General features: G+C 47.1%; 1 protein-coding gene across 8 annotated transcripts in view; it reads right to left on the bottom strand.

Annotated features, from left to right (window-relative positions):
• LOC141145681 (uncharacterized) overlaps positions 1–15,815 on the bottom strand; it is a gene marked incomplete in the record, with an annotated part of 80,908 nt that overhangs the window by 15,751 nt on the left and 49,342 nt on the right. For 6 of the 8 annotated variants that reach the window (XM_073632535.1, XM_073632529.1, XM_073632528.1 and 3 more), the window contains 3 exon segments: positions 4,773–4,853; positions 8,572–8,652; positions 13,494–13,583. In XM_073632535.1, the coding sequence (XP_073488636.1) occupies positions 4,773–4,853; positions 8,572–8,652; positions 13,494–13,583 (252 nt within the window). 8 annotated transcript variants of the gene reach the window in all.

The raw sequence follows: 15,815 nt of genomic DNA, 5'->3' as shown, positions 1-15,815 counted from the left end.
CTGCTCCCCATTCACACCTGAGACCTTGTAACACTAACGAGTCACATGGCTAATTGGGCCCAATTTGGACGTTTTCACTTAGGGGTGTACTGACTTTTGTTGCCAGCGGTTTAGACATTAATGGCTGTGTGTTGAGTTATTTTGAGGGGACAGTAAATTTACACTGTTATACAAGCTGTACACTCACTACTTTACATTGTAGACAAGTGTCATTTCTTCAGTGTTGTCACATGAAAAGATAGAAGAAAAGATTTACACAAATGTGAGTGAGGGGTGCACTTACTTTTGTCAGATATTGTAAATCAGATATAGAGGGTCAGGATGAGAAATACAGAGGAGGAGGCAGGTAGACAGACATAGAGGGGGTCATTTCATTTTGAATGAATAATGTGTATCTTATCAGCACAAAGCCCCCCCCCCCAACCCTGGACAGTATCACTGGCTGCAATGGGAGGAAGGAGCAGTGAGAGGGTGCAGGTAAATTGGTGTCAGATTCCCTCCAAATTTTTCTTTTTAGTTTGGATAGAGAAAAAAAAAAGGGTTAAATCCCCATCAGATTTTTTGCTTGCAGAGAACAAAGCGAAAGTAGGAGGAGACTACGGGAGCAGAATTCTCCTCTTAGACCAGTGGTAAGACCTAAACCCTTCTTGTAGCACTCTGCAAACATCTGCCAAATGCCTTTGGGTTCGAAATGAGTTTGTGGAGCACTTCCATTCAGTGCTGTGACATGGTCATCTAGAGCCCAGGGCGACCTGTGCCCCCTCCCCCTTTCCCAAGATGTATGAGCATTACAGTGGGGCAAAAAAGTATTTAGTCACCACCAATTGTACAAGTTCTCCCACTTAAAAAGATGAGAGAGGCCTGTAATTGTCATCATAGGTAGACCTCAACTATGAGAGACAAAATGTGGAAACAAATCCAATCACATCGTCTGATTTTTGAAAGAATTTATTTGCAAATTATGGTGGAAAATAAGTATTTGGTGAATATGAAAAGTTCATCTCAATACTTTGTTATATCTCCTTTGTTGGCAATGACAGAGGTCAAACGTTTTCTGTAAGTCTTCACAAGGTTGTCACACACTGTTGCTGGTATGTTGGCCCATTCCTCCATGCAGATCTCCTCTAGAGCAGTGATGTTTTGGGGCTGTCGCTGGGCAACACGGACTTTCAACTCCCTCCAAAGGTTTTCTATGGGGTTGAGATCTGGAGACTGGCTAGGCCACTCCAGGACATTGAAATGCTTCTTACGAAGCCACTCCTTCGTTGCCCGGGCGGTGTGTTTGTCATGCTGAAAGACCCAGCCACGTTTCATCTTCAATGCCCTTGCTGATGGGAGGAGGTTTGCACTCAAAATCTCACGATACATGGCCCCATTCATTCTTTCATGTACACGGATCAGTCGTCCTGTTCCCTTTGCAGAGAAACAGCCCAAAAGCATGATGTTGCCACCCCCATGCTTTACAGTAGGTATGGTGTTCTTTGGTTGCAACTCAGCATTCTCTCTCCTCCAAACACGACGAGTTGTGTTTCTACCAAACAGTTCTACTTTGGTTTCATCTGACCATATGACATTCTCCTAATCCTCTTCTGGATCATCCACATGCTCTCTAGCAAACCTCAGATGGGCCCGGACATGTACTGGCTTAAGGAGGGGGACATGTCTGGCACTGCAGGATCTGAGTCCCTGGCGGCGTAGTGTGTTACTGATGGTAACCTTTGTTACGTTGGTCCCAGCTCTCTGCAGGTCATTTACTAGGTCCCCCCCGTGTGGTTCTGGGATTTTTGCTCACCGTTCTTGTGATCATTTTGACCCCACGGGGTGAGATCTTGCGTGGAGCCCCAGATCGAGGGAGATGATCAGTGGTCTTGTATGTCTTCCATTTTCTAATTATTGCTCCCACAGTTGATTTCTTCACACCAAGCTGCTTGCCTATTGCAGATTCAGTCTTCCCAGCCTGGTGCAGGTCTACAATTTTGTTTCTGGTGTCCTTCGACAGCTCTTTGGTCTTCACCATTGTGGAGTTTGGAGTGTGACTGTTTGAGGTTGTGGATAGGTGTCTTTTATACTGATAACAAGTTCAAACAGGTGCTCAATTACAGGCCTCGCTCATCTTTTTAAGTGGGAGAACTTGCACAATTGGTGGCTGACTAAATACTTTTTTGCCCCACTGTATGTGTTAGCAAAAATCCCCCCACAAAAAAAAGCTGAGCACTAATCTGCATGATTACCCCCTAAGCATAAATTTCCCCTCCTCCCAGTACATATCCATCCCCTACTGAAATCCCCCCCCAGCACAAATCTTTGCCCCCCTCCTTCCTCCAAATCCCCCCCAGCTCAAATCCCCCCCCAAATAAGTAAATAAATAATTCACCCCTTTTAGCACAAATCCTCTACCCCTAAAACTTCCCCTCCAAGTACACATCTTCTCCCCCTACTTCAAATCCGCCCTACAAACACAAATCCCCCTAAATCACCACTCTTGGCACCCCCCCAAATGTTCCCTTCTGAACAATACCCTTTGCCGCCCCCCAAATTCCCCCTTCCAACACAAGTCCCCTCCCCCCCACCTCACATGATACCACAGTGCCCAGGGCAGCCGCCCCTCCTGCCCACCACTTGTCCCGGCCCTGCTTCCACTGACCTACAATGGAGGCCTTTGCATGTTGTAAAGTCTGCCAAGCAGAGCAGTCAAGATCATAATGAACGCAAAGTAGTGCAAAGCAAAGGAGACTCTCTTTGTGTATTGCACCATCTGCTATTCATCTAAAGAACAGGCATTTACTTTGCCAAAAATTTAGAAAGCTTTATTGATATGAAGCAAACGTCTCTCCACACCTGTACAGTTGTCACCAGAAAAGGTGTTCCCATTGGAAGTTGTCATCAGAAAAAGGTGTCCCTATTGGAAGTTCTCACCAATAAAGGTGTCCTTACTGGAAGTTCTCACCAGAATAGTTGTTCCTATTGGAAGTTCTCACTAAAACGGATGTCCTCATTGCAAGTTGCCACCAGAACAGATGTCCTCATTCGACGTCGTCACCAGAACAAGTGTCCCCATTGGAAACTGTCTCCGAAACAGATGTCCCAATTGGAAATTCTCGCCAGAACAGGTGACCCCATTGTAAGCTGTAACCAGAAGAGGTTTCCCCATTGGAAGTTGTCACTAGAACAGGTGTCCCTATCGAATGTTGTCAGCAGAACAAGTGTCCCTAATGAAAGCTGTCCCCAGAACACCTGCCCCTATTGGAAGTTTTCCCCAGAACAGGTGTCCCAATTGGAAGATATTCCCAGAGCTACCGTCCCTATTGAAAGATCTCACCAGAACTGGTACCTCTATTGAATGTTGTCACCAGAACTGGTGCCTCCATTGGATGTTGTTACTAGAACAGTTGTCCTTATTGAAAGCTGTTGTTAGAAATGGTGTCATCGTTTTAGGTTGTCACCAGAACAGATGTACTTTCTGGAAGTTCACCAGAACAGATGTCCCAATTGGAGGTTGTCACCAAAACAGGTTTCCACTTGGAAGTTGGAACAGGTGTTCTCATTGGGGGCTCTTGCCAGAACAGGTGCCCTATTGGAATTTATCAACAAAACAGGTGTCCCCATTGAAGGTGGTAACCAAAAAAGGTTTCCCTACTGGAGTTTCTGTCCCCAGAACAGATGTCCCCATTGGAAGTTCTCACCAGAGCAATTGTCCCTATTGGATGTTCTCACCAGAACTGGTGTTCCAATTGGAAGTTGTCATCAAAACAGGTGTCTCCATTGGAAGTTCTCACCAGAACATGTGTCCCCATTGGAAGTTCTCACCAGAACTGGTGTCCCCATTGGAAGTTCTCACCAGAACATGTGTCCCTATTGGAAGTTCTCACCAGAACTGGTTGTCACCAGAAGAGGTGTCCATATTAGAAGATTTCCCTTCTATTCCTCTTCCGGTGACAACCATTACATTTTGTTTTTCCCATCACTTTCTGTCCTGGTAATCCCATAATACAAAGATCCCATCCAGATACAGAACTCTGATTTTCTCAAAGAGTAATACAAGGCCTTTTTCCTAAGTCTCTACCCCAGAAAAAGCATTTAGATATGTTCCGTGTTTTCCTCTGAAATGGTTTCCTAATGTTTCCTTTCCCAGGGATTCCAGCCTTGTATCCTCCTCCCCCTCCTCTCCACAGGATTCTGTTTAGACTGAGAACACCCAACCGTCTTTCCTATGCTAACAATGCATCTAATTCCCTGTCGATTATTTAGCTTCTTGCACAACTATCAGTCGTTGATGAATCTTGTTTAGCGTCAAACAGGCTTCCTCCGCCGCCAGTTGTTTACTCTCCTCCAGATGTGGCGCTTCATGAAGCAGCTGGACGCCATCACCGAAAACGCCCCCGGGAAACAGAAAATATACAAAAATAAATCTGCACGGCGATCTGTAAAGTCCTGCTGGAGACCGTTCAAAAAGCTATTCAGATAGAAGAAGACGAGATAGAAAAAGTTCAAAGACTGGGAACACAAATGGTGGAAGAATCAGGAGAGAATTCCGGAATTTCATATGTACAGTCTGGAGGATGTCAGGGAAAGGATGGACATGACTGAAAACTTAAATTACGTGAAGGATGTGAATGAGGTTCAGGAGGGCAGGATTTTTAATTGGAAGCAAAGATCAAGATCACAGATGAAGAAGATCTACACTAAAATAAAAAAAATTGGACAGACTCGATGGACATTAACCTAAATGTTTTAATGACACATGTAATAGGTATATATTAAGAAAAATTTACCTGCCGAGGAGCAGCCATGAGCGCAAACATGTTAGGGAGGGGCTGTTCTGATTTTTTGGACTTTCGTTTAGATGGTCTGTCCTGCAATAGACAACGTATAATGGCATTACTGCACCTCAGAGACATTAGAGAATTAAACAACTGGGGCACTCCATCAACAGTACCAGGAGCGAGGAACTGTGTGAAGTACCCAGAGCATCAAATTAGAGGCAGCTTTACAACCCCCCACACTCCTCTCCTGTACATAGTGTTCACTGTCATACCCTCCACACTCCTCTCCTGTACATACTGCCCACTGTCATACCCTCCACACTCCTCTCCTGTACATACTGCCCACTGTCATACCCTCCACACTCCTCTCCTGTACATACTGCCCACTGTCATACCCTCCACACTCCTCTCCTGTACATACTGATCACTGTCATACCCTCCACACTCCTCTCCTGTACATACTGCCCACTGTCATACCCTCCACACTCCTCTCCTGTACATACTGCCCACTGTCATACCCTCCACACTCCTCTCCTGTACATACTGATCACTGTCATATCCTCCACACTCCTCTCCTGTACATACTGCCCACTGTCATACCCTCCACACTCCTCTCCTGTACATACTGCCCACTGTCATACCCTCCACACTCCTCTCCTGTACATACTGATCACTGTCATATCCTCCACACTCCTCTCCTGTACATACTGATCACTGTCATATCCTCCACACTCCTCTCCTGTACATACTGCCCACTGTCATACCCTCCACACTCCTCTCCTGTACATACTGATCACTGTCATATCCTCCACACTCCTCTCCTGTACATACTGCCCACTGTCATACCCTCCACACTCCTCTCCTGTACATACTGATCATTGTCATACCCTCCACATTCCTCTCTTGTACATAGTGCCCACTGTCATATTCTCCACACTCCTCTCCTATACATACCACCCACTGTCATACCCTCCACACTCCTCTCCTGTACATACTGGTCATTGTCATACCCTCCACACTCCTCTCCTGTACATACAGCCCACTGTCATACCCTCCACACTCCTCTCCTGTACATACTGCCCACTGTCATACCCTCCACACTCCTCTCCTGTACATTCTGCCCTCTGTCATACCCCCCACACTCCTCTCCTGTACATTCTGCCCTCTGTCATACCATCCACACTCCTCTCCCATCCATACTGCCCACTGTCATATCCTCCACACTCCTCTCCTGTACATACTGCCCACTGTCATACACTCCACACTCCTTTCCTGTACACACTGCTCACTGTCATACCCTCCACACGCCTCTCCTGTACATACTGCCCACTGTCATACCCTCCACCCTCCTCTCCTGTACATACTGCTCACTGTCATACCCCCCACACTCCTCTCCTGTACATTCTGCCCTCTGTCATATCATCCACACTCCTCTCCCATCCATACTGCCCACTGTCATACCCTCCACACTCCTCTCCTGTACATACAGCCCACTGTCATACCCTCCACACTCCTCTCCTGTACATACTGCCCACTGTCATACCCTCCACACTCCTCTCCTGTACATTCTGCCCTCTGTCATACCCCCCACACTCCTCTCCTGTACATTCTGCCCTCTGTCATACCATCCACACTCCTCTCCCATCCATACTGCCCACTGTCATATCCTCCACACTCCTCTCCTGTACATACTGCCCACTGTCATACACTCCACACTCCTTTCCTGTACACACTGCTCACTGTCATACCATCCACACTCCTCTCCTGTACATACCGCCCACTGTCATACCCTCCACACTCCTCTCCTGTACATACTGCTCACTGTCATATCCTCCACACTCCTCTCCTGTACATACCACCCACTGTCATACCCTCCACATTCCTCTCCTGTACATAGTGCCCACTGTCATACCCTCCACACTCCTCTCCTGTATATACTGCCCACTGTCATACCCTCCACACCCCTCTCCTGTACATACTGCCCACTGTCATACCCTCCACACTCCTCTCCTGTACATACCACCCACTGTCATACCCTCCACATTCCTCTCCTGTACTTAGTGCCCACTGTCATACCCTCCACACTCCTCTCCTGTACATACTGCCCACTGTCATACCCAGTGGCGGCTGGTACTCAATATTTTGGGGGGGGCCTCCAAAAAACCTGCCCCCCTCACGCTAATCATATTTTAAAAAAAACCCCACTGAAATCCATGCATCTGGCGCCCTGCATGTAGATTAGGTCTGGCTCATGTATTGGGGGGGCAGCACCCCTGCACCCCTTATTGACCGACCACCACTGGTCATACCTCTCACACTCCTCTCATGTCCATACTGCCCACTGTCATACCCTTCACACTTCTCTCCTTTACATACTGCCCACTGTCATACCCTCCACACTGTCATACCCTCCACACTGTCATACCCTCCACGAACACATTATTCACTGTGTCAATGGTGCCTGTTGGGAGTGCAACACTAGTTGTTGGGAAGAGGCCTAGAAAAGCAGCCAGCTCCATTGCAACCACCTGTGCAATGCAAAGGAACCAGGTGAATACCTTTTATTTGTGTATATATATATATATATATATATATATATATATATATATATATATTTATAGAAGGAGTGCTCCTGTAAATAAACAGTGAATATCTGTAGATATGGGATCGATACATTCACATTTTAGGGGATAGGATCTTCTGCTAGCAAGTTGGGGCCCTTTATAATTGAAGAGTGTTAGTGAATGAAACAATCACGTCTGCAGACAGAACAGAGAAGGTTGCAAGGTGAAGTTTTCTTAACACCCTGGTGCCGAGCGCACACAAATATGTGGCCTCTCAACGGCAGCTGCATATTTGCGTGCAATAGCACCCACAGTGCTGTGTCGAGAGCACGCGCCCTGTGCGCTCCCAACACAATGACCGGCGGATTAGGGAAAGCTCCTGATCGGTACTTTTGACAACCAATCAAGGTGGTCACATGGTCACAAGCCCCACTCCCTGGCACTCCCATCCCCTGAAAGGGTTGGCTGGAGCCAGTGCCAAGGGGTTAAATGGCTTGGATATATAGTTGTCTGTTAGCAGTGTCCTTATTTACCTGGGTAAAGCAAAGGGTGGACAACTGCCCTTTCACCGATCCTAATTCAGATACAGTCTCCGGTACTGTAGGATGAGCTGAGTGATTCTTTACAGCTCTGCCGGAGAAATGATGGTCGTGCAGCAGGCTGTTAGTGCGCTGACTGCCATACCGGATGATGACGAAGAGAACTGTGAGAATCTCTGGACAGTAAAGTGCCGCTGCAAACACTCACATTAACGATCTGTGGTGCAGTAGTGTAGATGAGGGTGTGGTATGTCACTCGTGTAGGCCGGCCGCTGAGTCTCTGTGCAGCTAGATACAGAACAGCAGAATCCAACCATCCTCTATGATGTCCCTGGGCCCGAGCCTGCCAGTTGCAGTCAAATTTAAGGGGGTTCCCCATAATCCCTTGTTGATTAAACTCTTTGGGATTGGTAGTTCAAAAAGGGCCTCTATAATACAGGGAGGGTGGGCTGAAAGACTACAGGTCCCAGGTCCTCTGCTCTCTGACAGGAAGAATGGATTCCCCCTCTAGAGACAGGAAATGATGTAAAGGTCGAGATCCTGGTCATTAAGAGGGAACTAAATCGTCTGTGGTTCATTTTGGCAATGTCCCCGGGATTCCGTTTTGCAGTAGCCAGGGTCTGGCTACACTAGTAATAATATAAATATAATATGACATACTGTATATATATAGTATATAATGCATATACATTTATGATCACCTACCGACTTAGGTTTCCCTTCTAATCCATCCGTGTCCGGGACTCGCAGTTTCTTGGAGCGTTTTGGTTTTGTGTCTCTTGTCACCTGAAATATATAGAAAACGATTACATTGCTGCAGCTCAAAGGGATAAGAGAGTAAAAACAACATGATCATTCCATGAAGAGCCAAGGGAAAAGAGCTTTACCCAGAGCATCTACTCAAGATCAGCTTTAGTGTCCACTGTCATACCCTCCACACTCCTCTCCTGTACATACTGCCCACTGTCATACCCTCCACACCCCTCTCCTGTACATACTGATCACTGTCATACCCTCCACACTCCTCTCCTGTACATACTGCCCACTGTCATACCCTCCACACTCCTCTCTTGTACATACTGCCCACTGTCATACCCTCCACACTCCTCTCCTATACATACTGATCACTGTCATACCCTCCACACTCCTCTCCTGTACAGACTGCCCACTGTCATACCCTCCACACTCCTCTCCTGTACAGACTGCCCACTGTCATACCCTCCACACTCCTCTCCTGTACATACTGCCCACTGTCATACCCTCCACACTCCTCTCCTGTACATACTGCCCACTGTCATACCCTCCACACTCCTCTCCTGTACATACTGCCCACTGTCATACCCTCCACACTCCTCTTCTGTACATACTGCTAACTGTCATACCCTCCACACTCCTCTCCTATACATAGTGCCCATTGCCATACCCTCCACATTCCTCTCCTATACATAGTGCCCACTGTCATACCCTCCACACTCCTCTCTTATACATAGTGCCCACTGTCATACCCTCCACACTCCTCTCCTGTACATACCGCCCACTGTCATACCCTCCACACCCCTCTCCTGTACATACTGATCACTGTCATACCCTCCACACCCCTCTCCTGTACATACTGATCACTGTCATACCCTCCACACTCCTCTCCTGTACATACTGATCACTGTCATACCCTCCACACTCCTCTCCTGCACATACTGCCCACTGTCATACCCTCCACACTCCTCTCCTGTACATACTGCCCACTGTCATACCCTCCACACTCCTCTCCTGTACATACTGCCCACTGTCATACCCTCCACACTCCTCTCCAGTACATACTGCTCACTGTCATACCTACCACACTCCTCTCCTGTACTTACTGCTCACTGTCATACCCTCCACATTCCTCTCCTATACATAGTGCCCACTGTCATACCCTCCACACTCCTCTCCTGCACATACTGCCCACTGTCATACCCTCCACACTCCTCTCCTGTACATACTGCCCACTGTCATACCCTCCACACTCCTCTCCTGTACATACTGCCCACTGTCATACCCTCCACACTCCTCTCCTGTACATACTGCCCACTGTCATACCCTCCACACTCCTCTCCTGTACATACTGCCCACTGTCATACCCTCCACACTCCTCTCCTGCACATACTGCCCACTGTCATACCCTCCACACTCCTCTCCTGTACATACTGCCCACTGTCATACCCTCCACACTCCTCTCCTGTACATACTGCCCACTGTCATACCCTCCACACTCCTCTTCTGTACATACTGCTAACTGTCATACCCTCCACACTCCTCTCCTATACATAGTGCCCACTGTCATACCCTCCACACTCCTCTCTTATACATAGTGCCCACTGTCATACCCTCCACACTCCTCTCCTGTACATACCGCCCACTGTCATACCCTCCACACCCCTCTCCTGTACATACTGATCACTGTCATACCCTCCACACTCCTCTCCTGTGCATATTGCCCACTGTCATACCCTCCACACTCCTCTCCAGTACATACTGCTCACTGTCATACCTACCACACTCCTCTCCTGTACTTACTGCTCACTGTCATACCCTCCACATTCCTCTCCTATACATAGTGCCCACTGTCATACCCTCCACACTCCTCTCCTGTACATACTGCCCACTGTCATACCCTCCACACTCCTCTCCTGTACATACTGCCCACTGTCATACCCTCCACACTCCTCTTCTGTACATACTGCTAACTGTCATACCCTCCACACTCATCTCCTATACATAGTGCCCACTGTCATACCCTCCACATTCCTCTCCTATACATAGTGCCCACTGTCATACCCTCCACACTCCTCTCTTATACATAGTGCCCACTGTCATACCCTCCACACTCCTCTCTTATACATACTGCCCACTGTCATACCCTCCACACTCCTCTCCTGTACATACTGCCCACTGTCATACCCTCCACACTCCTCTCCTGTACATACTGCCCACTGTCATACCCTCCACACTCCTCTTCTGTACATACTGCTAACTGTCATACCCTCCACACTCCTCTCCTGTACATACTGCCCACTGTCATACCCTCCACACTCCTCTCCTGTACATACTGCCCACTGTCATACCCTCCACACCCCTCTCCTGTACATACTGATCACTGTCATACCCTCCACACTCCTCTCCTGCACATACTGCCCACTGTCATACCCTCCACACTCCTCTCCTGTACATACTGCCCACTGTCATACCCTCCACACTCCTCTCCTGTACATACTGCCCACTGTCATACCCTCCACACTCCTCTCCAGTACATACTGCTCACTGTCATACCTACCACACTCCTCTCCTGTACTTACTGCTCACTGTCATACCAACCACACTCCTCTCCTGTACATACCACCCACTGTCATACCCTCCACACTCCTCTCCAGTACATACTGCTCACTGTCATACCTACCACACTCTTCTCCTGTACATACTGCTCACTGTCATACCTACCACACTCTTCTCCTGTACATACTGCTCACTGTCATACCTACCACACTCTTCTCCTGTACATACCGCTCACTGTCATATCCTCCACACTCTTCTCCTGTACATACCACTCACTGTCATATCCTCCACACTCCTCTCCTGTACATACTGCTCACTGTCATACCTACCACACTCCTCTCCTGTACATACCGCCCACTGTCATACCCTCCACACTCCTCTCCTGTACATACTGCCCACTGTCATATCACCCACACTCCTCTCCTGTACATACTGCCCACTGTCATATCCTCCACACTCCTCTCCTGTACATACTGCCCACTGTCATACACTCCACACCTCTCCTGTACATACTGCCCACTGTCATATCCTCCACACTCCTCTCCTGTACATACTGCCCACTGTCATACCTACCACACTCCTCTCCATCGTATACTACTGTATAAAAATCTACTTCCACAGTGTTTCTATTGTCCCCAACCTGGCTGGTTCTGAATGAACTTTTACTTGTATTATTAAAAATGAAATATGACATATACATTATCTGACAAAAGTAAGTACACCCCTCAGCCACATTTTTGTAAATCTTTTCTTCTATCTTTTCATGTGACAACACTGAAGAAATGACACTTGTCTACAATGTAAAGTAGTGAGTGTACAGCTTGTATAACAGTGTAAATTTGCTGTCCCCTCAAAATAACTCAACACACAGCCATTAATGTCTAAACCGCTGGTGACAAAAGTCAGTACACCCCTAAGTGAAAATGTCTAAATTGGGCCCAAAGTGTCAATATTTTGTGTGGCCTCCATTATTTTCCAGCACTGCCTTAACCCTCTTGGGCATGGAGTTCACCAGAGCTTCACAGGTTGTCACTGGAGTCCTCTTCCCCTCCTCCATGATGACATCACAGAGCTGGTGGATGTTAGAGACCTTGCGCTCCTCCACCTTCCGTTTGAGGATGTCCCACAGATGATCAATAGGTTTAGGTCTGGAGACATGCTTGGCCAGTCCATCACCTTTACCCTCAGCTTCTTTAGCAAGACAGTGGTGGTCTTGGAGGTGTGTTTGGGGTGGTTATCATGTTGGAATACTGCCCTGCGGTCCAGTCTCTGAAGGGAGGGGATCATGCTCTGCTTCAGTATGTCACAGTACATATTGGCATTCATGGTTCCCTCAATGATCTGTAGCCCCCCAGTGCCGGCAGCACTTGTCTTTGTCCTCCTCACCTGGTTGCCCCCACACACGCTTGACACCATCTGAACCAAATACGTTTTATCTTGGTCTCATCAGACCACAGGACATGGTTCCAGTAATCCATGTCCTTAGTCTGCTTGTCTTCAGCAAACTGTTTGTGGACTTTCTTGTGCTTCATCTTTAGAAGAGGCTTCCTTCTGGGATGACAGCCATGCAGACCAATTTGATGCAGTGTGCGGCGTATGGTCTGAGCACTGACAGGCTGACCCCCCACCCCTACAACCTCTGCAGCAATGCTGGCAGCACTCATACGTCTATTTCCCAAAGACAACCTCTGGATATGACGCTGAGCACGTGACCTCAACTTCTTTGGTGGACCATGGCGAGGCCTGTTCTGAGGGGAACCTGTCCTGTTATACCGCTGTATGGTCTTGGCCACCGTGCTGCAGCTCAGTTTCAGGGTCTTGGCAATCTTCTTATAGCCTAGACCATCTTTATGTAGAGCAACAATTCTTTTTTCAGATCCTCAGAGTTCTTTGCCATGAGGTGCCATGTTGAACTTCCAGTGACCAGTATGAGAGAGTGAGAGCGATAACACCAAATTTAACACACCTGCTCCCCATTCACACCTGAGACCTTGTAACACTAACGAGTCACATGACACCGGGGAGGGAAAATGGCTAATTGGGCCCAATTTGCAGATTTTCATTTAGGGGTGTACTGACTTTTGTTGCGAGCGGTTTAGACATTAATGGCTGTGTGTTGAGTTATTTTGAGGGGACAGTAAATTTACACTGTTATACAAGCTGTACACTCACTACTTTACATTGTAGACAAGTGTCATTTCTTCAGTGTTGTCACATGAAAAGATAGAAGAAAAGATTTACACAAATGTCACTGAGGGGTGTACTTACTTTTGTGAGATACTGTATATTATACGTATACATTCATGATCACCTACCTTCGTAGAACGTGCCATGGGACTATGCATGTTGGCCAGTGGCGGTGACGGTGGCGGTTTTATAGTAGGTTTTTTAGTGGGTTTTTTGTTCTGAAAAAGACAAGTGATGATATTACTACAGCTCAGAGTGAGAGGAGATCATTCCACGAACAAAGCTGGGAGCAAAGAGTTATGTGTATTCCCAAGAACAACCAATAAAGATCAGCCTTACTGCCCACTGTCATACCCTCCACACTCCTCTCCTGTACATACTGCCCACTGTCATACCCTCCACACTCCTCTCCTGTACATACTGCCCACTGTCATACCCTCCACACTCCTCTCCTGTACATACTGCCCACTGTCATACCCTCCACACTCCTCTCCTGTACATACTGCCCACTGTCATACCCTCCACACTCCTCTCCTGTACATACTGCCCACTGTCATACCCTCCACACTCCTCTCCTGTACATACTGCCCACTGTCATATCCTCCACACTCCTTGTGACAGACCTAGCCAGAACAGAGGCTGTTGGAGAGGACTGAACGCAAGCCTGTTGCCTTTTGATTATGGGCCCTGGATTTTCAATGGAACAATACTCTTTGTGAGGTGAATGAGAAATCCAGGCTGAACTGTACTGATCGGACTCAGTCGTGTATATATGTATATATTGTATGGGGACTCCTTACTGTAGATTTCTGTCCCTGAAGAGGGAGGGGGGATTCCTCCAGCAGCCCCCTGCTGATAAGACTGATTCATTCTGTTGGGACACATCCTGTGAGGAGATGCTGGTGTCATCAATTCCAACTACCTGTGTTTATGTTAATTGAATGAGCTAATGACATTGTCCTCTATACAATGTAGGATACGGGACGACTGCTATTGTGTTGATATAACTGTGTGAAGCTCGGTGACCACAAGTCTGGGCGAAAGGTCATGTCTCAGTCACCTAGGCTGTATAAAGGATTAGATAATTAGCTCATGTTAATTAAGTTACAGTTGTATTGTTAGAGGAGGTTCCAACGGCATATAAAGTCTTGTAATTTTGATTCTAAATAAAGTGAGTTCTTGGTAGCAACAAGCAAGTGTCGCCTTGTTTGTGCTCAGAGAGGTTGGGATATCTGTATACAGACTGGGAGGAAGTGGTATATGACGGAAGCACTCAAGCGGAGTGTGGGACGTTCCGTGACACTCCTCTCCTGTACATACTGCCCACTGTCATACCCTCCACTAGGGATGAGCCGAACACCCCCCGGTTCGGTTCGCACCAGAACCCGCGAACGGACCGAAAGTTCGCACGAACGTTAGAACCCCATTGACGTTTATGGGACTCGAACGTTCGAAATCAAAAGTGCTCATTTTAAAGGCTAATTTGCATGGTATTGTCCTAAAAAGGGTTTGGGGACCCGGGTCCTACCCCAGGGGACATGTATCAATGCAAAAAAAATTTTTAAAAACGGCCGTTTTTTCGGGAGCAGTGATTTTAATGATGCTTAAAGTAAAAAAAAAAAAGTGAAATATTCCTTTAAATATCGTACCTGGGGGGTGTCTATAGTATGCCTGTAAAGTGACGCGTGTTTCCCATGTTTAGAACAGTCCCTGCACCAAATGTCATTTTTAAAGGAAAAAATCTCATTTAAAACTGCTTGCGGGTTTAATGTCATGTCGGGTCCTGGCAATATGGATGAAAATCAGTGAGACAAACGGCATGGGTACCCCCCAGTCCATTACCAGGCCCTTTGGGTCTTGTATGGATATTAAGGGGAACCCCGCACCCAAATTAAAATAAGGAAAGGTGTGGGGCCACCAGGCCCTATATACTCTGAACAGCAGTATACAGGCGGTGCAAACAAGACAGGGACTGTAGGTTTGTTGTTAAGTAGAATCTGTTTGTAATTTTGAACATTTTTAACGTGTTTAGCTCCAGCCAAAAAATCTTTTCTAAGCTTTTTGGAAAACATAGGGAAGGGTTATCACCCCTGTGACATTTGTTTTGCTGTCTTTCCTCCTCTTCAGAAGATTTCACCTCACTTTTTTGTCCCAATGAAAAATGTTTTTTGAAAATTTGGGTTTTTTTGTGGAACAAGGATTGGAAAGCATCAGTGGAAAGGAGAAATTGTTTTCCCATATTAACTCTTACAGGAAAGAATTTCCCTTCCTAGGGGTAGATTTCATCTCACTTCCTGTTGTCTCCTTCCGTTTGCAAGTAGGAGTCGTTTGTAAGTTGGATGTTTGAAAGTAGGGTCCTGCCCTATATACTCAGCAGAAATTTGGGCCTTAGGTGTTGCTGTGGCCACAACACTGTAAGCCCTCACAGGGCCCTGCTGTGAAATATTAGA

Source organism: Aquarana catesbeiana, linkage group LG05 (genome assembly GCF_042186555.1).
Source record: "Aquarana catesbeiana isolate 2022-GZ linkage group LG05, ASM4218655v1, whole genome shotgun sequence".
Classification (NCBI taxonomy): domain Eukaryota; kingdom Metazoa; phylum Chordata; class Amphibia; order Anura; family Ranidae; genus Aquarana; species Aquarana catesbeiana.
Note: the sequence above shows the minus strand (reverse complement) of the source record. Positions and strands in the feature narration are given on the sequence as shown.